This window comes from Hylobates moloch, unplaced genomic scaffold (genome assembly GCF_009828535.3).
Source record: "Hylobates moloch isolate HMO894 unplaced genomic scaffold, HMol_V3 SCAFFOLD_12, whole genome shotgun sequence".
NCBI lineage: Eukaryota > Metazoa > Chordata > Mammalia > Primates > Hylobatidae > Hylobates > Hylobates moloch.
In genome coordinates this window covers 82,267,744-82,290,130 of record NW_026652287.1, presented here as the reverse complement: position 1 = coordinate 82,290,130, position 22,387 = coordinate 82,267,744, and the positions used below count along the sequence as shown (strand labels likewise).

General features: G+C 40.3%; 2 protein-coding genes across 4 annotated transcripts in view; one reads left to right on the top strand and one right to left on the bottom strand.

Annotated features, from left to right (window-relative positions):
- The window catches only part of METTL25 (methyltransferase like 25), a 123,086-nt gene extending 106,705 nt beyond the window's left edge, over nucleotides 1-16,381 (bottom strand). For both annotated transcript variants that reach the window (XM_032170853.2, XM_058425235.1), the window contains exon 1: nucleotides 16,075-16,381. In XM_032170853.2, coding sequence (XP_032026744.1) covers nucleotides 16,075-16,333 — 259 coding nt within the window. In that variant the 5' untranslated portion in view covers nucleotides 16,334-16,381. The remainder of the gene's footprint in view (nucleotides 1-16,074) is intronic.
- A 115-nt stretch (nucleotides 16,382-16,496) lies between these two features.
- On the top strand, nucleotides 16,497-21,907 carry CCDC59 (coiled-coil domain containing 59). 2 transcript variants are annotated; one of them, XM_032170854.2, is made up of 4 exons: nucleotides 16,497-16,676; nucleotides 17,644-17,953; nucleotides 20,298-20,397; nucleotides 21,576-21,907. In XM_032170854.2, exons 1-4 carry the CDS (start codon nucleotides 16,523-16,525, stop codon nucleotides 21,735-21,737), a joined length of 726 nt encoding a protein of 241 aa, XP_032026745.1. In that variant the 5' UTR covers nucleotides 16,497-16,522; the 3' UTR covers nucleotides 21,738-21,907. The 2 variants fall into 2 exon arrangements, with proteins under 2 accessions (XP_032026745.1, XP_032026747.1); XM_032170856.2 differs by having other exon boundaries at nucleotides 16,616-16,676; nucleotides 17,579-17,953.
- The last annotated feature ends 480 nt before the right edge of the window (nucleotides 21,908-22,387 follow it).

Sequence of the window (22,387 nt, the reverse complement as noted above, 5' to 3'; positions counted from 1 at the left end):
AGCTCCTGGGTCCCGACAACAAGTTGGTTGACCCTGTGGCCATGAGTAGAACTCTCGAAGTTATGTCGCCCAAGCGAGACTCACTCATCTATCTTATCTATCCTGACCCTTGCCTCCTGGGTCCTAATGCCTGTCAGACAAACTTCCTCTCACCTCTCTTCTCCGAGGCTAGTCCCGCTTCTAAAAACCACTCCCTATCTCTGATGCTTTTCTAGTTTCTCCTATAAGAAAGATTTCTAGTATAAACTCCAGGACTCTATTCCCTTCTTTAGGCACCCGGGCTCACCAATCAGAAAGACATCATTTTTGCCCAAAGCCCCATTGTAGGAGGGACTATCTGGAATTTTAGGATCCCTCCTCAGACAAGCAGGGCTAACAAAAGTTATTCCTGAAGCTAGGATATGGGGAGTTTCAGAAATGATATCCTTCCTATTCAAGTGAGGACAAAAGGTGTCACTCTTCCAACCCTCAAGATCCCTTCCCTCCCTCAGGGTATGGCCCTCCACTTTATTTTTGGGGCATAACATATTTATAGAACAGTGGTAAGGTCCCAATACTAACAGAAGAATGCTTAGGACTCTTAACAGGTTTTCGATAATGTGTCAGTAAAGGCCACTAAATCCGATTTTTCTGGGTCCTCTTTGTGGTCTAGGAGGACATGCAAGGGTGCAGGTTTTCAAGAATGCGTCGGTAAGGGCCACTAAATTCGACCTTCCTCGGTCCTCCTTGTGGTCTAGAAGGAAAACTAGTGTTTCTGATGCTGCGTCGGTGAGTGCAACTATTCCGATCAGCAGGGTCCAGGGACCGTTGCAGGTTTCTGGGCAAAAAGTGTTTCTGTTGCTGCGTCGGCGAGTGCAACTATTCCAATCAGCAGGGTCCAGGGACCCTTGTGGGTTCTTGGGCAGGGGGAGAAACAAACCAAAATCACAGGTGGTTTTGTCTTTCAGATGGGAAACACTCAGGCACCAACAGGCTCACCCTTGAAATGCATCCTAAGCCACTGGGACCAATTTGACCTGCAAACCCTAAAAAAGAGGTGGCTCAGTTTTTTCTGCACTATGGCCTGGCCCCAGTATTCTCTCTCTGATGGGGAAAAATGGCCACCTAAGGGCAGTACAAATTACAATACTATCCTGCAGCTTGACCTTTTCTGTAAAAGGGAAGGCAAATGGAGTGAAATACCTTATGTCCAAGCTTTCTTTTCATTGAAGGAGAATACACAACTATGCAAAGCTTGCAATTTACATCCCACAGGAGGACCTCTCAGCTTACCCCCATATCCTAGCCTCCCTATAGCTCCCCTTCCTATTAATGATAAGCCTCCTCTAATCTCCCCTGCCCAGAAGGAAACAAGCAAAGAAATCTCCAAAGGACCACAAAAACCCCCGGGCTATTCGTTATGTCCTCTTCAAGCTGTAGGGGGAGGGGAATTTGGCCCAACCCAGGTACATGTCCCCTTCTCCCTCTCTGATTTAAAGCAGATCAAGGCAGACCTGGGGAAGCTTTCAGATGATCCTGATAGGTATATAGATGTCCTACAGGGTCTAGGGCAAATCTTCGATCTCACTTGGAGAGACGTCACGCTACTGATAGATCAAACCCTGGCCTTTAATGAAAAGAATGCAGCTTTAGCTGCAGCACGAGAGTTTGGAGATACCTGGTATCTTAGTCAAGTAAATGATAGAATGACAGCTAAAGGAAGGGACAAATTCCCTACCAGTCAGCAAGCCGTCCCCAGTATGGATCCCCACTGGGATCTAGACTCAGATCGTGGGGAATGCAGTCATAAACATCTGTTGACCTGTGTTCTAGAAGGAGTAAGGACAATTAGGAAAAAGTCCATGAATTATTCAATTATGTCCACCATAACTCAGGGAAAGGAAGAAAATCCTTCTGACTTCCTTGAGCAGCTACAGGAGGCCTTAAGAAAATATACTCCCCTGCCACCCCGCTCACTTGAGGGTCAATTGATCTTAAAAGATAAGTTTATTATCCAATCAGCCACAGATATCAGGAGAAAGCTCCAAAAGTGAGCCCTGGGCCCTGAACAAAATCTGGAGGCATTATTAAACCTGGCAATCTTGGTGTTCTATAATAGCGATCAAGAGGAACAGGCCGAAAAGGAAAAGCGAGATCAGACAAATGCCACAGCCCTAGTCATGGCCCTCAGACAGACACACCTTGGTGGTTCAGAGAGGACAGAAAATGGAGCAGGCCAATCACCTGGTAGGGCTTGTTATCAGTGTAGTTTACAAGGACACTTCAAAAAAGATTGCCCAACGAGAAACAAGCCGCCCCCTCGTCCATGTCCACTATGCCAAGGGAATCACTGGAAGGCACACTGCCTCAGAGGGCAAAGATTCTCTGGGTCAGAAGCCCCCAACCAGATGATCCAACAACAGGGCTGAGGGTGCCTGGGGCAAGCACCAGCTCACGTCATCACCCTCCCTGAGCCTCGGGTACTTTTAACAATTGAGGGCCAGGAAATTTACTTCCTCCTGGACACTGGCATGGCCTTCTCAGTGCTAATCTCCTGTCCCGGATGACTGTCCTCAAGGTCTGCTACTATCTGAGGAATCCTGGGACAGCCTGTAACCAGGTATTTCTCTCACCTCCTCAGTTGTAACTGGGAAACTTTGCTACAGATAGTAAGTGTGCTCTTTTAAGCCTACACGCCCATGTTGCAATATGGAAAGAAAGGGAGTTCCTAACCTCTGGGGGAACCCCCATCAAATACCACAAGGAAATCATGGAGTTATTGCATGCAGTGCAAAAACCCAAGGAGGTGGCAGTCTTACACTGCAGGAGCCATCAAAAAGAGGAAGGAGAGGGGAGAAGAGCAGCATAAGCAGCTGGCAGAGGTAGGGAAAGACCAGCAGAAAGGAAAGAGAGAAAGAGACAGAAAGTTAGAGAGACAGAGGGAGGAAGAGACAAAGAAGGAGTCAGACACAGAGAGAGAAAGAGAGAGACAAAGAAGGAGTCAAAGAGAGAAAGAGATAGAAGTAGTAAAGAAAAAACAGTATACCCTATTGCTTTAAAAACCAGCGTAAATTTAAAGCCTATAATTGATAATTGAAGGTCTTCTCTTTACAATCCCAAATAGACTCTTTGGCGGCAGTGACTGTCCAAAAACGCCGAGGCCTAGACCACCTCACTGCTGAGAAAGGAGGACTCTGCACTTTCTTAGGGGAAAAGTATTGTTTTTACACTAACCAGTCAGGGATAGTATGAGAAGCCACCCAGCATTTACAGGAAAAGGCTTCTGAAATCAAACAACACCTTTCAAACTCTTATACGAACCTCGAGTTGGGCGACATGGCTTCTCCCCTTTCTAGGTCCCGTGGCAGCCACCTTGCTATTACTTGCCTTCGGGCCCTGTATTTTTAACCTCCTTGTCAAATCTGTTTCCTCTAGGATTGAAGACATCAAGTTACAGATGGTCTTACAAATGGAACCCCAAATGAGCTCAACAAACAACTTCTACCAAGGATCCCTGGACTGACCCGCTGGCCCTTTCACTGGCCTAAAGAGTTCCCCTCTGGAGGACACTACAACTGCAGGGCTCCTTCTTCACCCCTATCCAGCAGCGATTAGCTACAGCGGTCATCGGCAGATTCCCAACAGCAGTTGGGGTGTCCTGTTTAGAGGGGGGATTGAGAGGTGAAGCCAGCTGGGCTTCTGGGTTGGGTGGGAACTTGAAGAACTTTTCTGTCTAGCTAGAGGATTATAAATGCACCAATCAGCACTCTGTGTCTAGGTAAAGGATTGTAAATGCACCAATCAGCACTCTGTAAAAATGCACCAATCAGCACTCTGTGTCTAGCTAAAGGATTATAAACGCATCAATCAGCACTCTGTAAAAAGTGTCTAGCTAAAGGATTGTAAATGCACCAATGAGCACTCTGTAAAATGGACCAATCACCACTGTGTAAAATGGACCCATCTGCAGGACATGGGTGGGGTCAAATAAGAGAATAAAAGCTGGCCACCCCAGCCAGCAGCAGCAACCCGCTCAGGTCACCTTCCACACTGTGGAAGCTTTGTTCTTTCGCTCTTCACAATAAATCTTGCTGCTGTTCACTCTTTGGGTCTGCACCACCTTTAAGAGCTGTAACACTCACCGCGAAGGTCCGCGGCTTCATTCTTGAAGTCAGCAAGACCATGAACCCACCAGAAGGAAGAAACTCTGGACACATCTGAAGGAACAAACTCCAGACACACCATCTTTAAGAGCTGTAACACTCACTGCAAAGGTCTGTGGCTTCATTCATGAAGTCAGCAAGACCAAGAACCCACTGGGAGGAACAAACAATTCCGGACACAAAACATTGAATTTGTGTCTGCTGTGTGTCACTTACTATATCCTACACACCAGGACACAGTGGAGAGTTAAAGAAAACTGGAGAGTTAAAGAAAACAAATCATCATAACACAGTGGACTAAGTGATCTAATGAAGATATGAATAAAATAATATACAATGAGTAATTTCATTACTAATTTAGTGTAATCTGACCTGGGCTTTGAAAGAAGATGTGATATAAATGAATATTTATTATATAGATGGAAGTAGGAAAGCTCTAAACAAACAGGACAGCAGGAACAAAATTAGAGAAAAAACACATGGTCCATTCAGAGAACAAGGCAGCTGAAGTATACAGTTTAAGGGTAGAGGGAAAATTCCAAGAGAAGTGTTGATAATACTAAACCATTTCCTCAAACCTCTTCCCTTCTGCTTTGGCTGAAGATATATCTTAAAAATTAGGAACATCAAATTATTTCACCCATCTTCATAATCAAAGTTGATCAGGGGTCTGATCATGTATGAAGTTGAATCACTTATCATCTAGGTGACCCACTAATGACTGGTTATATAGACTTTTTCATTTCAAGATCCAGATTGACACAGCCCTTCAACATGACCATGGTGTTAATAGCAGGGACTAATAAGGTCTGAAGATAAAATATTTAAATCATTGTATTTCCCTAGGATTTGAGAACTGGAAGAAACCCTAGGTATCTTTTATTCAACTGACTTACAACTATTTTTGGTTATCAGTCTCCTTTGAGAAGGTGAAACAAATTCCTGAATTCATTTTCGGGGGTACAAGGGAACTGATTGGAGCCTGCAACCCAAGAGCTGAACCTCTGGTACCTTAGGGGGCCAGGCAGATTACTTCTATTCATGAAGCTAGAGGAAATGGATATATCCCCCAAAAGGAAGCTGTCTGCCACACAGAGATATGCAACAAAATGGCCAAATCTAATTTTTTCCACAGAAGCTACAATTCCAGGGGTGTGTGTCTGTGTGTGTGTATGTGTGTGTGTTAAATCTGAAATCTGTCAATGTTGAAATGTTGGCTAAAAAAAATGTAGGCACCATATTGGTTAAATGAGATGTGTTTCTAAGCCACACGAGTCTGGCAGTGGCTATTTTTCTACCTCTGCCATAGGTGAACAACTTACGCAGTTACTTCTTGGATGAGAAAATTGAGCCCTACAGTTAAACGTCCTGTGCAAGATAACACAGCTAATCAGAGTTAGCGATGGATTAGAATCAGGTCTTCTGACTCTGCATCTAGTCTGCCTCCATCTGAGAGAATCAGAGTAGGAAGAAGGTAGCTATTATTTATTATGGGGCCTAGTCATTTGTACGCTACGTTTTAACATATATCTCATTTACTTTTATAGAGACTTTTCAGACAAGAATTAGGATTCCCATTTTTCAAAAGGGGAAATCGAGCTGCAAAAGCTTAACTAAATTGCACAAGATTGTGAGTACTAAAGTATCAGAGCCAGGATTCAAAACTACGTGTGACTGACACTAAAATCCATATTCTTTCCATGCTGTCTCCTATTTATTTATATTAGTAGCCAAGTTCCAGCTGAAGAGCAGATACAAGATAAAGCCAAAGGTGAAGAACCCTATTTTGTAGGAAATGAAGACCTACTGGTGGGTTTTGAGCTGACGAATGACAAGATCAGAACTATGGTTTTGGACAATAAGTCTGAAAGCTGTTGAGTGGCAACACAAATGAAATATAGTCTAAAGGCAAGAACAACAGGTTGGAAGCCATTACAAAAATTCTGTTGCAAGATTTAAAAAGGAGAGGTGACACTGAACTATTTTCTATGGGAATGAAAACCAGCAAATGCAAGAGTAATAGAGGAAGAGGAACTGGCGGATTATGAACTGAGGTAACAGGAAGAATAATAATGTCATTTATAGAAGGAATGCTTAAACCACTGAGGTCATGAGTAAACAAAATAAATACAGACTCCAGAAGGCATGAAATCATGTAGAAAAGTTTTTTTTTAAAACCAAGGAAAGAATTTAAATTATGATAAATGATGATAACAGGTAACCATAACTATAAACTTACAAGGAAAGTTTAATGATTTGATATAAAATTTTAAAAATCCAAACTAATAGAGGCAACCAAATATATGATGATTGGCGAAACACAGGAAAACAGTATAATATAAGTAGAATGAGGAAAAATGCAACAGACGAAAGGAATCTCCATGAACTCTGTTTTACTGAACTTGTAATAATTGAAAGATATGGGGAGAGGGGAAAGTAGTGGAGGAGATACCATTAAAAATCAGAAAATAAATTTAAGTTCTAAATAGTTTCATCTAAAAGGAAAATCTGAAGACACTTTCTATATATCAAACAGACAAAAAGAAAAATTATCCTTGGTTCTCAAAGATTTGTTTGCATTGCAGCTCTCTCTTACTTATGATTACAGAAGTTCTCCCGGAATGGGGCTGACACTGGCCACTATCTTATTATAATGTAATATTATTTTTACATTTGAAATCTAAAATGACTCAGAAAAACTGAAAAAGAGAAAATGGAATTCAGAAAAATATATAAGGAAAGTGAATGAACAAAAGTTACATACAGCAGAGTAAAACGGAACACACTAATTATTTCTCCGTTGTGCTCTCACTTTGTTTCCAACAACATGCTTTCTGCCTTCATGTTTCAAATTGAATATGAGTGCAATTTCAATGCATTCGAATTACTACCACCACCAACAATAAAAACTACTTAGGATGGCCAAGAAAACATTTAATCTATAAGATGCAAAAAAAAAAAAACAAAGACAAGCTTGATAAAATAATAATCTATCATGGATATACACTTTCTGTGTTGTTCAATTAAAATGGTAGTAAAACAATTATACCAGATGATCACCAAAAGGAACTGATTCTGTAAACATTTACTCAGCACCCAACCCTGGTAGGAACATTTTAGTAATAATATGAAACAGGAGAAGCAGCATATGGCCTCAAGAAACTGAAAGAAAAGTCAAGAGAAAAAGTCCCTGGAGGCTCAGTGCCTTAGAGGATCCCTGTGCTTTGGCAGGCACAGAAACTGGAATTCCTGAGAGTTCCTTAGGCTTTCCCCAGCTAATTTAAATAACATTATAAGATGTTGACTTTGAAATACAAATGTGTTAGTTTCCACTGAGAAATATACCTATAACAATAATCTGTAACACTCATTTGTTAGGACAGTCTCCTAATTTTAGAATTACAATGAGAACAAATGAGGCCAGGTATTCTTTTTTTTTAATTTTTAAAATTTTTTTTGAGACGGAGTCTCACTCTGTCGCCCAAGCTGGTGTGCAGTGGCGCAGTCTTGGCTCACTGCAAGCTCTGCCTCCTGGGTTCACACCATTCTCCTGCCTCAACCTCCCAAGTAGCTGGGACTACAGGCGCCCGCCACCACGTCTGACTAATTTTTTGTATTTTTAGTAGAGACCGGGTTTCACCATGTTAGCCAGGATGGTCTCGATCTCCTGACCTCGTTACCCCCTGCCTCGGCCTCCCAAAGTGCTGGGATTGCAGCCGTGAGCCACCACGCCCGGCCGAGGCCAGATATTCTTAAAATTTTCAGCAAGCTAAGTAAGGTGCTTAAGTTGCTTCTGTTGTATTGATCAATTTCTGTTTCATAAAATATTTTGGCTATCCTGACTTAGACTATCTCTCCCCTCTTGCTTTTCAGAAGAATTTTCTAGATTCCATTAAACAATTAATTTCTGAAGATCAATGATGATTCTGCTGAGAATGTTACAGATTTACACACGCAGTCATTACTTCCTAAGAACACAGTCTGGTTTCCTTGAAGGAGCTATAACAAAATCTTAATCTCCAAAATAAGATATAGGTCATATTTATCCTATCAGCAAAATATTTAGAAGCTATCTCTACTGGCTTTTTTGCTGCAGATGGTTAATCTCGCCTATATTATGTACTAACGTTTAGACATTTTAACCTGAAGTGATACTTGTTCTGATTTTATCTCCAAATTCCCAGGGTATTTTATTGTAATCTGTAATGTACTAAATAAAGTACTATATTTCCACATAGGGAAATAACAGTTATTGATTTGTGTCTCTTCAAATAAATTTAAAAATCTATTAGTTGGATCATATAACTAATATTTATTTAGGGATCAACCTTAAATAAATGTCTAGTTGAGTACTAGACATGTGCAAGGAGTGCCTTCAATAACTCTTTATTAGATCTACGTTTAACTTCATTCTTTCTTCAAGATTTAAAACATGATGTACACAATCAACACACATAATTTTTATTTGACAACTAAAAATAAACAATTTTAATGTAAAAATAGAATCATTTAATTTACTCATCTATAAACAAAAACTGTTCATGATGCTGAAAATAGTGAAAAAGACAAACATTGTACCTTTGTTTTTTGATAGTTTATAATTTAGTTGCAGATACAGACAAGCCAACAGACAATAACAATAGTATGCTATTTATTAATATGGCAAAAAATATATTTGTTTAGAACATAAACTTCCAGGAGCTCTGGACAATTTATTTCTTCCAAGTAAAGACCTAATTATACCATCACTACCAATCATCATCATAACCATCATAATCATTTATTAGCCACAATTTATTAACCCATGCTATATTCTCAGTTCTATGCTAGGTGCTATGTATACATCATCTTTAATCTTTGCTGTCTTAGAAGGTAGATAATATTATCCCTACTTTTAAAAAAGGGAAGAAAAAAACCCCAGAATAACAGACAGATGTCAGCTCACAGCTGACTTTGAACTAACATGTAGGCCACAGTCTTTCCTACTAAACATGAAAAATTTCTCAGTACACCAACATCAGACAAGGTTTGTGACCATGCCAACTTCATAATCGTGTCTGAATGCAGACAAAAACAAGAACATCATGTAAACACAAAAGTTTCCACAAAAGCAGCCCCATAGGAAAAGTTCACATGGTATGAAACTGAGACCTCATGCCAACAGCCCGCACCAACTAGCCACCTCCGTGAATGAGATATTACGGCCACCTATGCGAATGAAATATTATGGCCATTTATGTGAATGAGATAATCACAAAGGCAAATATTTCAGCCTCAATCAAGCCTTCGGCAACTACAGCCCCAGCCAACATCTTGACTGTGACCTCATAAGATCCCAAACCAGATCCACCCAGTTAATCTGCTCCTGAATTCCTGACCCACAGAAACTGATGAGATAGTATAGGTTTAAACCACTTGTTATGCAGCAATAGATAATACATAACATTAATACAATTGTGTGTCAGTGAGTGTGTACTTTTCATTTCAAAGAGGCATAAAGTAGGTACTATAATTAAATATTCCTTAATACCATAGTTTCCTTGAATTCACCCAGTGTATTTTCTTTGAGCTCTTCGAACATATTTATAACAGCCACTGAAATCCAACACCGTAGCCCAATTAGGATCAGCACTTATTGACTTACTCTTTTTTTCCTAAATATGGGTCACATTATCCTTTAATTCTTTCATCATAGGTACTAAAATCCAGCATTAGGGCTTACTTGGAATTAGTTTCCTAAGTTAGAGTCACACTTCCCTTTTTTTTTTTTTTTTTTTTAACATCTAGTAGTTTTTTTGAGCTGAAAAATGGAATGGCAGATACTTTATTGTAGTGAATCTATGTTGTTTTCCTAAGGATTTGTGGTGGTGGTTGTTGTATTAATAGTAGGAAGTCAACTTGTTTTGACTCAAACTGTGAAAACTATCCCCCTTTCAGAGTGCAGCAGCTGATGTCTCTGCTTAGTTGCTTTTTATTTATCCACTGTCTGGTGGTATACCTGACCCTGCAGAGTTTAGTAGTCAGATAAAGATTTGGGTAGATTTTCTAGTCAGATTTTGAGGCTTGCCCTTTCTGTAGTTCCTTTTTTTTACAATTCAAAGACTCCCTAGTCTAAATTTCCAGTTGCTCTGCCAAACTTGAATTTTGCCCTTTCATACAAGAATTCAATAAGGCTTCTGATATTTACTACCCAAGTTGTATGTACTTTAGGGAATACACTCTGTTGAAGGTGCAGCAAACTTGCAAATCTCTAGCCAGGGGAAGCTCTGCCTCTCAAAAGTTTTTTGCCAGTGTTTCTGCTAGGATCTCTAGGTCTCCCAGGCATGTGGAGTTAAGAGATCATTTGGGGATTCAGGCAGCGTAGTGTTTATACTCAGATCTTAGATCTCAGACCTTTTGTATCTCTCCTGTTTCCAGAATGTACCTCTTAAATTTGCACCTGCTCCGATCTCTGAATTTTGCATCACCACCTTGACCTGGTAAGGATGTGGTACTCCACTGCTAGATCTACAGGGGCTAGGAGCATCCCTAGCAAGATAGCCATAAACTCTGACTTCCTACCCAATCAGTCACAGTCTTTCAATAGTAACCTCTTCTTATATTTCTGCCTTTGGTCATTTTCCAGAATCTTACAGTTGTTTTTAATAATCTGGCCAGTTTTCATCATTGTTATTTGCAGAAGAATCTGACCTCTTCAAGCTACTGTTCCTTGAAATGTCCCTGGACTATTTTAATAGCCTCTTATATTGTATTCCTGTTTCTTCCCCTACCTTCCTTCACCTTTCTTACCTTCTCTTCTCCACACAGAAACCAGACTTTGAAACATAAATCACACGGTATCACATCACCACACAAAATTCTCAAAGAGCTTCGCATTTCACTCAGAATAAAAGCCAAGTACTGAGTACAGCCTACAAGTTTTATGTGAGGATATCCTGGGCTACCTCCAAATGCCATCTCTCACCAGTCTCATCAAGACTGCTCTGCTGTGTTTAAAATGCACCAAGCGTGCTCCAGCTTGGGCACCTGCTGTTCACTTCACCTGAAAGATATCCCTTTCTATATATTAGCTGAATTACCTTTCACAGTATCCCATCAGGCAGGTACTAAAGTTACCCCCATTTTACAGATGAGGAACTAATGGACAATGAGTTGAAGCAAACTGCCCAAGTTAGCACAGCTAATAAGTGCTGGAGTCAATATTTGAACCCAGGCAGTCTGTCTGGAAAGCCATAATTTATGCACTGAAAAGATAGTTATTTCTAACATATTTCCTTTCTATTTAAATATTTTATTCTAGTTCTTTTTAGATGAACAATGAAGAAGAAACTCTTAGGACTCTAATCAGACAAGAAGATCACCGGGCACGTGAAACCTACTGAAATGGATACACTGAGGATTTTAGAAAAAACTTTGTTCCATAAAACACCAAATGATTGTGCCGAACATCTGCTAGTGTGCTTTTCCAAACTGTGAATTGCAGCTCTGGGAATTATGTTTACTTGTAACTCCTCATAAAGTATCAGCATAAGACTGAGAGGTGACAGCGTGCTGGCAGCCCTCGCTCGCTCTCAGCGCCTCCTCGGCCTTGTTGCCCATTCTGGCCGCACTTGAGGAGTCCTTCAGCCCACCACTGCACTGTGGGAGCCCCTCTCTAGGCTGGGCTGGCTGAGGCTGAAGCCGGCTCCCTCAGCTTGCAGGGAGGTGTGGAGGGAGAGGCGTGGGCGGGAACCAGGGCTGTAAGCCACGCTTGCGGGCCAGCACGAGTTCCAGGTGGGTGTGGACTTGGCAGGCCCAGCACTCGGAGCAGCCGGCCGGCATCGCCAGCCCCAGGTAGTAAGGAGCTTAGCACCCGGAACAGCAGCTGCAGAGGATGCACCAGGTCCCCCAGCAGTGCCGGCCCACCAGCGCTGCTCTTGAATTCTCGCTGGGCCTCAGCTGCCTCCCCACGGGGCACGGCTCAAGACCTGCAGCCCACCATGCCTGAGTCCCCCTCCCCCTGCCGTGGGCTCCTGCGCAACCCGAGCCTCCCCGACAAGCACTGCCTCCGGCTTCACAGCGCCCGATCCCATTGACCACCCAAGGGCTGAGGAGTGCAGGCGCATGGCGTGGGACCGGTGGGCAGCTCCACCTGCAGCCCCAATGTGGGATCCACTAGGTGAAGCCAGCTGGGCTCCTGAGTCTAGTGGGGACTTGGATAACCTTTATATCTAGCTAATGGATTATAAATACACCAATCAGCACTCTGTGTCTAGCTCAAGATTTGTAAATGCACCAATCAGCACCCTGTGTCTAGCTCAAGGTTTGTAAGTGCACCAATCAGTGCTCTGTGCCTAGGTGATCTAGTGGGGACTTGGAGAACCTTTATGTCTAGCTAAGGGATTGTAAATACACCAATCAGCACTCTAGCTCAAGGTTTGTAAATGCACCAATCAGCACCCTGTGTCTAGCTCAAGGTTTGTAAACGCACTAATCAGTGCTCTGAGTCTAGCTAATCTAGTGGGGACTTGGAGAACTTTCATGCCTAGCTCAGGGATTGTAAATGTACCAATCGGCACCCTGTCAAAATGGACCAATCAGCTCTCTGTAAAACAGACCAATCAGCTCTCTGTAAAATGGACCAATAAGCAGGATGTGGGTGGGGCCAGATAAGGGAATAAAAGCAGGCTGCCCGAGCCAGCAGTGGCAACCCACTCGGGTCCCCTTCCACACTGTGGAAACTTCGTTCTTTCACTCCTTGCAATAAATCTTGCTGCTGCTCTCTCTTTGGGTCCACACTGCCTTTGTGAGTTGTAACACTCACCGCGAAGGTCTGGAGGCCAGCAAGACCATGAACCCACCAGGAGGAATGAACGACTCCAGATGCATCTCCTTAAGAGCTGTAACACTCACTGTGAAGGTCTGCAGCTTCACTCCGGAAGCCAGTGAGACCACGAACCCACCAGAAGGAAGAAACTCCAAACACATCCGAACATCAGAAGGAACAAACTCCGGACACGCCACCTTTAAGAACTATAACACTCACCAAGAGGGTCCACGGCTTCATTCTTGAAGTCAGTGAGACCAAGAACCCAACAATTCCAGACACAAGACCATACTCCTTGTGAGACCCTAGTGGAAATCTATTTCAGTCTCCTTGCAGCTCCTTAAACACACGATGTAGGCTCCCTCGTCAGGGCATTTCTGTTCCCTGTTGTCACTAAACGGACTGCTTTCCCTCCAGAGATCTTCATGGCTCAGTTTTTTTCTTATCTTTTCAGAGTTAGAGTTACCTCAATGAGGTCTTGCCAGGACAACTTACTTAAAATTGCAAACATTTTCCTCTTCTTCCCCTTATTTACTCCTCCCGTATCTAGTATACTTTCTTTTTCTTTACAGCACTAAAAAAGTTTTGACTATCTTCTCCCTCTAGAATGCAAGCAAGATGAAGGTAGGGGTTTTTGTTTTTTGCACTGCTGTTTTCCTAACTCCTTGAAAAGTGCCAGGCACACAGTTGACACTTGGTAAATGTTTGCTGACTGAATGAATAAATGAACTTCCCCAAGATCAAAGAACTGGAAGAGGCAGAATCGGAATTTGAACCTTATTTGACTCCATATTTAACTGCTAAATATACGGTCCATAATAGCTAACAATTATTTAATAAGATACAAATCTGGTCATAGGATTCTAAAATCTCTTCTGATAGAAATAACGGATCTCATATAGCAATGGGGAAAAAACGCCCATCTTCACATAAACAAAAATTAAGATTTCTGAAAAGCACAAATGATAAAAACTCACTCTTTTTAATATTACAAGTAGCTGACCATTTTTACAATGGAATAATTTGTATAAAAGTTTGTAGGATGACCAGAGACATTCCGAAAGTGAACAAACTAACCTAGATTCTGTTGTTGTTGGATAGATACAAAATTGCTTGTAAGGTTTTCCCAAAAGATGTTAGCATTTTATTCCCAGCTTAAGAGAGCAAATAAGTGGTATTATTCATTCGTTCATTCATTTCATTACTCATTGCTAAGTATTTATCAGCCACCTAATCTAGTGAGGCATTGATCCAATTGTTATAGGCACTAAGGATACAGCATTGAACAAAACAATTCTTACATTCTTAAAGGGAGGAACAGACAGTAAAAAAAAAAAAAAAAAAAACAAGGAATGTAATAGTGTCATTAAATATTGATTGTGATAAGAAATGGACTTGGTAATTAATTGTTAAATAATTCAGAGTAGATTTTATTATGGTGGTGATGAGCTCAGATTCAAGTCAGATGACCCAGGTTTGAGAATCTTCCATTATAAACTATATCCCTTGCAAATTAACTCCTCAAGTTATAATTTCACAAATCGAGAATAACGGAACCTATCTTGCAAGGCTGATGTAAAGATTAAAAGGGAAAATACACATGAAGACACTTAGCACACTACAGAGTACATAGTAAATACCAAATATTCCAATTATTATTATTAGAATATGTAAGACAATCTAACTCTACCATCGTCTGGAGACCAGGCTAAACACGTATTAAAGTCTTACGCTCTAAACTTGAGAGTAGTTTCATTTTATTTATTTAAAGCTAACATGAGTAATTCACTAATTCCTCCATTCAACAAATATTCATCCAGTGTCTAATGTATGCCAAGTATTTTACCAAGTGCTGGGAATACATCAGTTGACAAATCAAAGACTCTGCTCTTTTGGAGTTTAAGTAAAACTGTCATGTCATCATAAGTGCCATATATTTATTATGAGAGCAAACTGAAGAAGTGCCTAACTTTTCAATAACAATGACTTAAAAAAACAACAACAGTATTTACCAAGTGCTATTATAAGAGGTCCCTCTAGTGATGCTTTGCATTCAGAAAATGCTCGATGAATAAAGTTCACTAGTAAGGGTATGTTTGGGAAGCCTAGAAGGAAAGTAAAAATCCCAGGAGCCTGTTGGTGTCCATCATTCTACTTCCAAAATATGCTTGCCTGAGAAGAATCTACATTTCTTGAGGGTAGGAAAACCTCGAGCCTACAAAAATCCATGACACGTTAGGTACTTTAAAATAGTTTTTAAATGAAATGGTGAATATTCGAATACCATCCTAGTCCAAGATACAATCATCTGTTGTACTACTGAGATAGTCTCCTAACTGGCCTCTCAGCTTAAGCTTTTGCCCCACTAGTCTATTCTTCAAATAATTCACAGTTATCTTTTCAAATGTGAATTAGGTCATTATGTTGCCTAAATAACCCCAAAGGTTTCCATCACATTTAAAATCCAAAATCCTTCCAAGGCCTAGAAAGGCCTGCGCCATCTGGCCTCTGCTTGCCTCCCGTCCTGTACCTGCAGCCCCTCACCTGGCTAGAGCCAAGCCTAGCCTGTGGTTCCCGCCGCCTGCAACCCCTTGCCGTGGCTCTGCAGGCTGGTGCCTTCTCACGTTCCTGACCTGCTAAATTGAGGCAGCTTCCTTACACAATCCCTACCACATTACACTGTTTTTATTTTCTACTTCATTACCACCATTTGAAATTATCTTTATTAACTGTTGAGTAATCTTCCACCACAGGCTGGAAGATTCCACCTAGAATTTATAAAACCTGTTGAGAGCACTGCTCCCCTAGTTTCCGTTGAGTCAATTATTATGGAATTACTAGATGAAGGAACTCCCCTGCCCTGTTTCCTGCTTTCTTTAAATTGTGGAAATACACAAGCACCCAAAGAAAGAGTGATCCTGATTCCAAAGAACATTTCCCGCCCCACCCCTCAACTAATCCGACCCCTCCTAGGTTTCCCAGAGGGCCGCCCCGCCCCCGGCCGCGATCGCCCCGCCTCCGCCGCCCCGCACCTGGTTCTGCTGTGGCTTCCACCAGGGGGCTCGCTTCGCCTGCCGGGACCTTCTCCTCCGCCTCCCTTCCCGCCCCGCCTACCCCGCCACCCACCTGCTTCCCCCTCTGCTTCCACTAGGGGGCGCGTCTCTGAGGGCCGGGCCTCCGCCTCCGACGCTGACTTCCTCAGCGCAGCCAGCACTGTCTCTGGTGGCAAGTCGACCAGCTCCTCCCACACGGATTCTGTGTAGAAATCCACGGTATGCGCATTGGAAATGGACAGGGCATCCCTCAGGAACTGCAGCAGTCCCTGCAAGTTGGCACGCAGAGTTGGCAGGTCCGGGGTCACCGGGAGAGGGCAAGAAGCCGCCATGACGCTCACCCTCCCAGGCTGTAGGTGGCGCAAACATGGCCGTGAGGCGCCAGCTCGGCCCAAATTAGCACAGGCAGGCTCAGTAGAGCTCCGAGCCGGATTCCTTCTGAGCGGTTGATTGCTTCGGCTTGGTGACGTATTTTGTGGGCGTCCGTCGTGGTCTTCTGATGACGCAGTTAGTCGGTTGCAATGGCGCCGGTGAGGCGGTCTGCGAAGTGGCGGCCTGGTGGTATTGAGGCGCGTGGTGAAGGGGTTTCCACGGTCGGGTACCGGAATAAGAATGTGAAACAGAAGACATGGCGGCCTAACCACCCGCAAGCCTTCGTGGGGAGCGTTCGCGAGGGTATGTAAGAAGGCACCCATTTGCAAGTCCTCAGGCTTGCTAAGTCTTAGGATACAAGACCCGCTGAAGCTTGGAAGAAGGATTTAGGAACCAGATCCGGTCCTACTTGGGGCAGGGGAATTCATTCCTGAGCCCGCTAAAGCTGTGAGCTTCGCAGAGCTCTAGATAGGAAGACGGAGCAGTGTTGCTAACTTTAATTATTTAAACGTCTTTCCTGACGTAACCCTGTATTTCATCAGAACTTTTTGCCTATATTTTTCCTGAGAAACTGAGCAGAGAGAGTCTGGCCCTGTGAACTTTTGCGCATGTAGTAAGGTAAAGGGTAGAGAGGAGGACAGGGCCAGAAACACTGCTCCGAATTCTTCCTTATTACACATACCCGAGGCCCTCCAGCCTTCACTTTAATTTGTGTTTGTCCTTTTGTATTGCTGTCTGTAAGGTCCCTTAGATCCCACTTGGAATATATAAATGTTAAATTGAGTCTTCTGATAACAGCTAGCTTTTCAGACAACCATACACTGTCCTTTTCTTTAGTGTTGAAACATTTTCGAAAACATACAGTTTTGTCCAAGGTAAGATACTAGATGTGGCATTTTTTTTTCTGTTTTTTAAGCATTTATTGAAGGCTCAGATTAAGTGTTTTAGATGAACTAAGGAATTTGTTTTGATTTGTGAATACAGCTGTAAACTCAAGTTGTGCAACAATCTGAACTGGTCAGTTTTTCTTTGAGATTCTTACTTGGATTTCTGCATGACTGTTAGCCTTGCCTTTTTGCAAAGGGCCAACTTGCTATGCAATCCATCAGCTTAAATTTGTTGCTTGAAATAATTTTTTAAAGCAAAACATAATCCTAGAATCTGAATGTGATGACATTTAAAAAGTTTTCATTTGTAATTAACAGCTCCATTCTTCGCTCGACTTCTTCTTTTCTCTGAAAGTAATTTTGGATGATATTCCTCAATGTAGGACAAGGCTTTGCTTTTCGAAGAAAACTGAGAATACAGCAAAGTTACAAGAAATTGCTACGGAAGGAAAATAAGGCTCAAACGTCACTGGAATCTCAATTCACAGATCGATACCCAGATAATCTGAAACATCTCTATTTAGCTGAAGAGGAAAGACTTAAGAAGCAAACAAGAAAAGTCGACCATCCTTTGTCAGAACAAGTTCACCAGCCTTTGCTTGAAGAACAGTGTAGCATTGACCAGGCTTTATTTGAAGATCAGTGTAGCTTTGACCAGCCTCAGCCCGAAGAACAATGTATTAAAACAGCAAAGTATGTATCTTCTTCATTTGAAATCCTTTAAGTGTCGTTTTATTTAAAAGTACTATAGGATAATTTATATAGGAATTGGATTTTTTGTTATTTAACACATTTTAGAAGTCACAGTTTAATTAGGGAAACATTTTCATGGAGGCTCTATTTTTAGCTTCAATAACTGAATTAGGCTGGTTTAGCTTAATTGACAAAGTAACGTAATGGGAATTAAGAGCTCTGGAATTTGGGTTTCTTCCTCTCAAGTACAGGTGGTAACTTGATTGGACCATATGTTATGAATATATTTTTGAAAAATAACTTCTGAGAGGTGTTATAATTTTAGTCATTAACAGTATGGGTTCTAGAGCCAGACTCAACATGTTAGTGTCCCAGTGACCTCTTATTTAAAATGGGAAAAATAACACTATGTCCTCTTTAAATTGGGGAAGATAATACTGTAATGAATATATACTTCAGAGCTGCCATGTTGCACAGCTCCAGAATGGATTACTCACATAAACTCAGGTGTTCCTAAGGTGTTTCATGACATTGTTGTGAAGACTCAGTGAGTTAATGTATATGAGGATCTTAAAGGGTATATATGGTACGTGGTTAGTGCTCTTGAGCGTTAGCTACTACTATTAATCTGGATTTTCTGCAGAGGACCAGAAATGGGTTGCAATTGCAAATGCACAGCTCCGTGACGCTTTGGTTTTATAAGAGTTAACTTATAAAAAACTATCGCTGCATACTTCAAGGTAAAAAACAATGCTAAAATCTAAAATTGCAAGAAGCTGGGTATTGGGAGCATAATTTTTTACTTCATTGAAACCATATCTTTTAAAGTCATGAGCTATTTGCGCTAAAAATAACAGGAAATGGGACCACGGGGGGGAAAATATAATTGGGGATGAAGGCAGAGACACAAAAAGTTTACTTCTTTTGGTAGGCTTGATCATTATATTGTTAAATAATCAGTATAAAGTTCAGGAAAAAGATTAGCACTAGAAATGTAGATTTGAGTTATTCTCTGATAATTGAAGTAAGGAAGTTTAAATCATGAGGAAGGTAAAACATGCTTTTAAAGATTACGGTTTATTTTGGGGTGGAAACAGGGAAAATGTTGTCATTGAAGAAGTTAAGCTTTTCACGACTGGAGAAAGAGAGATACAGTGACAGCTCTGTCCACAGAGAAAAGTTGTGTAGGGATTAGTCAGCTATCAAATATTGTGGTCCCCTGTTATCTGTTTGGAAGATGTTCTAAGACCCCCAGTGGATGCCCTGAAACTGCAAATGGTACCAAACCCAGTTTCTGTCGATTGGAATATATTTCTGTTGATGTCTTTTACTTGGGAATTTAATGCCTTTTCCATCTTAAATCATGTACTGTGGCCATAACTTTTGCAGTTTGAAGTGTGACAGCAAAACTAGCATGAATTTCTTTTTCCTTCACAATTTGATGTATAGAAGATTTCTTTTTAACCATAGATCTTAGCAACTTCAACATATGATTTTTTTCTTTCCTTATTAAGTCAAGGACTTTTACCTTTTCACTTAAAGCAAACACTCAGAGTGGTGTACAAATTAAAACATATGAATTGTTTATTTCTGGAATTTTTCAATTTAATATTTTTGGACCTCTGTTGACTGCAGGCAACTGAAACCGTGGAACAAGGAAACCATGGATAAGGGGTGTGCTACTGTACTATAAAGTTGAAGGTGAATAGGACTGAGAACAGGTCTCTGGATTTGTGGACTAGGCAGTCACTAGTCACTAGTCCAAAGTCACTAGTGACTAGTAGCTACTAAAATATTATATTGTAATTATATAGTGAAAAGTTGAATGACAGAGGAAAGTTATTACTGAATCAAGGATACTGAGGAAATGAATGGAATTCCAAGTAGTTGGATTAGCCTTGGCAAAAAGGACATCTTCAGAGAAATGAGAAGTACTTAAAGATAGAACAGTTCAAAATGGTGTCTAGGTCCAAGATATGGTGATTCATGACTAAGTAGGTAAAATGGAATAGAGAGGAGGGGCTCAGAAAACTTTGAGATTAAAGTTGATATATACACATAATTTTCTTAATACCCTTAAACAACAAGTTTAATCCTTTTTTCAGTCTGGCATTTCTGTCATTCATATACTGGTTTCATTACTTTTAAGTTTTTTTTTTTTTTTTTTTAACATTTTAGGATTTTTCATAGCTTTCTATATTTTTTCCTAGTTGAAATATTTCTCTAAGAATCCTCATTTGTGCCTTTTATTTAATGTATACTCTTAAAAGCTACAACTGTGTTTTTAATACCTTTTCAGACATTTTACTAATAAAGTTCTGTTTCTTCATCCCCCAATTAAAAGCTCCTTTACAATTCCAAAGAAAAATAAAAAGAAAACATCAAATCAAAAAGCACAAGAAGAATATGAACAGGTACAAGCTAAACGTGCTGCTAAGAAACAAGTAAGTTCTACTTTAAAAATATTTAGTATAGTTTTTCTTATTTATCCTAAATATGTATACTATACCTGTTGTGCTTCTTGGTGCTGGGCACACAGTATTCTCTCTAAATATTTGTTGAATGAATGAGTAGTCTGAGCAAAGGTAGAGGATTGCATCTTATTCCAATTCCTTGCTTGTATTATCTCAAGCAATGCTAGCAGGTCAAAAATAGGATTTTGAACACATTGTTTATAGGTCAATATTGTGAACATCTGGGACAAAGTTTCTTTGATTGTGGTCCAGGAACTTGCACTTGTTAAGCACCTCAAAAGATTTTTATGCATAATAAAACTTGAGAACCACTGACCTAAGAAAAATATAGATGATTTTCATAACATTACATTGAAGAAAGTAAAAGCAAAAGGGGAGGTGTTAGAGTAAAATACTTTTTTACTATAAAAAGGTGTTCTTGCCTGTAAAAAAAAAAAAAAAAACTACTATTTTAGCTTAGCAAAAGTTAGCACTCTATTATTTAGGAAACCAGAATTGTAGACCAGAATTAGACCTTTTTCAAATGAATACAGAATTACCCATAGTCTCAACAAAATTGTCGTTTTGTTGCAACTGTGGTAGTTCTTGTTTTTGCATTGAAGTTTTATTAATCTGTAGCTTTAAAAAGTATAACGTGTCAGTTAAAAATACCCTAAAGATGATATGTAATTTTGCTTGTTTTTGCTTTAGAATATCTGTAATTAAGAATTCTTAACATCTAAAATGTTTTCATTGTTGTTAAGCTGGTGGCAGATTAGGAGAAAGCAGGAAAATTTCTTCATGGGAATAGTGGACCAGTATTAACTAGCACAGCCTTATGCTTTTTCCAACCATCTGTCACCTTTGGAAATAGTATTATCAGATGAAGCGCAGTAATGACCATTATGCTGTAAAACATTTAATGTCCTTTTAAAATTTTCTTTATATAGAGCTGGGGCTTTGTGATCATGAAAATTCTGTTATACCATGTGTCGTTATAATGTGAAGGCAAAGAGGGTACTTTGCTTCAATTAGGAGAAAGTGCACATCTTGCAAAATAGAAGAGACAAACCTTAGAGTGTTTGCTTAGTAATAGCTATTTCAAAACAATTTCTGAACTGTATCTACTGTTTGTTGCTAATGAAAGTTACATATGTTAATAATTTTAGGAATTCGAGAGGAGAAAACAGGAGAGAGAAGAAGCCCAAAGGCAGTACAAAAAGAAGAAAATGGAAGTGTTTAAAATATTGAACAAAAAGACTAAAAAGGGCCAACCAAACTTGAATGTACAAATGGAGTACCTTCTTCAAAAAATACAAGAAAAATGTTAAACATTTTGTTCCTACAGGTTAAAATATCTGCTGCCTATTAGGTTCTTCTGTGACAAGTGCCTCCCAGCAGTGAACTAAATTTGTCGACATAAACTGGATTGCTAAACTATGCTAAATATAGGATGTTCACATATTTTTATTATGGTAAAAAATTTTCTAAATATGTTCTACATATGTTTCTTATTTATTTGCCTCTGAAGGAAGGTTGGCCTGAAGAACTGAAAGAACCTCTTACTTGCAAGATAGGCCCAAGCATGTAATACTTTTGTACCATATGAGATTTATATAGAAATAAATTTTTTTTAAAATAAGGAATCAGAGCTATCAATGAAGCATTTCAATGAAATGTTTCAATTTAGTAAACAGTTATGTTGTTTTAAAATTTATTTTAATGATGAGGGTGGCAAAGACTCCCCTTGGACTTTTTATTTATTTTAAGTACATGTTACAGGGTGATGGGTGCTGAAATAAACTGCCCTCACCACATAACAAAGCGACCTTGATAAAGCAGTGAACTCAAAAGTCTTATATTTATAAACATTCCCTTAAATGGAAGTACATGGCTTGTTAGTCTAAGGTCTTTTAAATAATGCTGGAGACCCCACAGTGTCACAGCAAGAATTAAGCTTTCCAGTTCCTATTGACCCTAT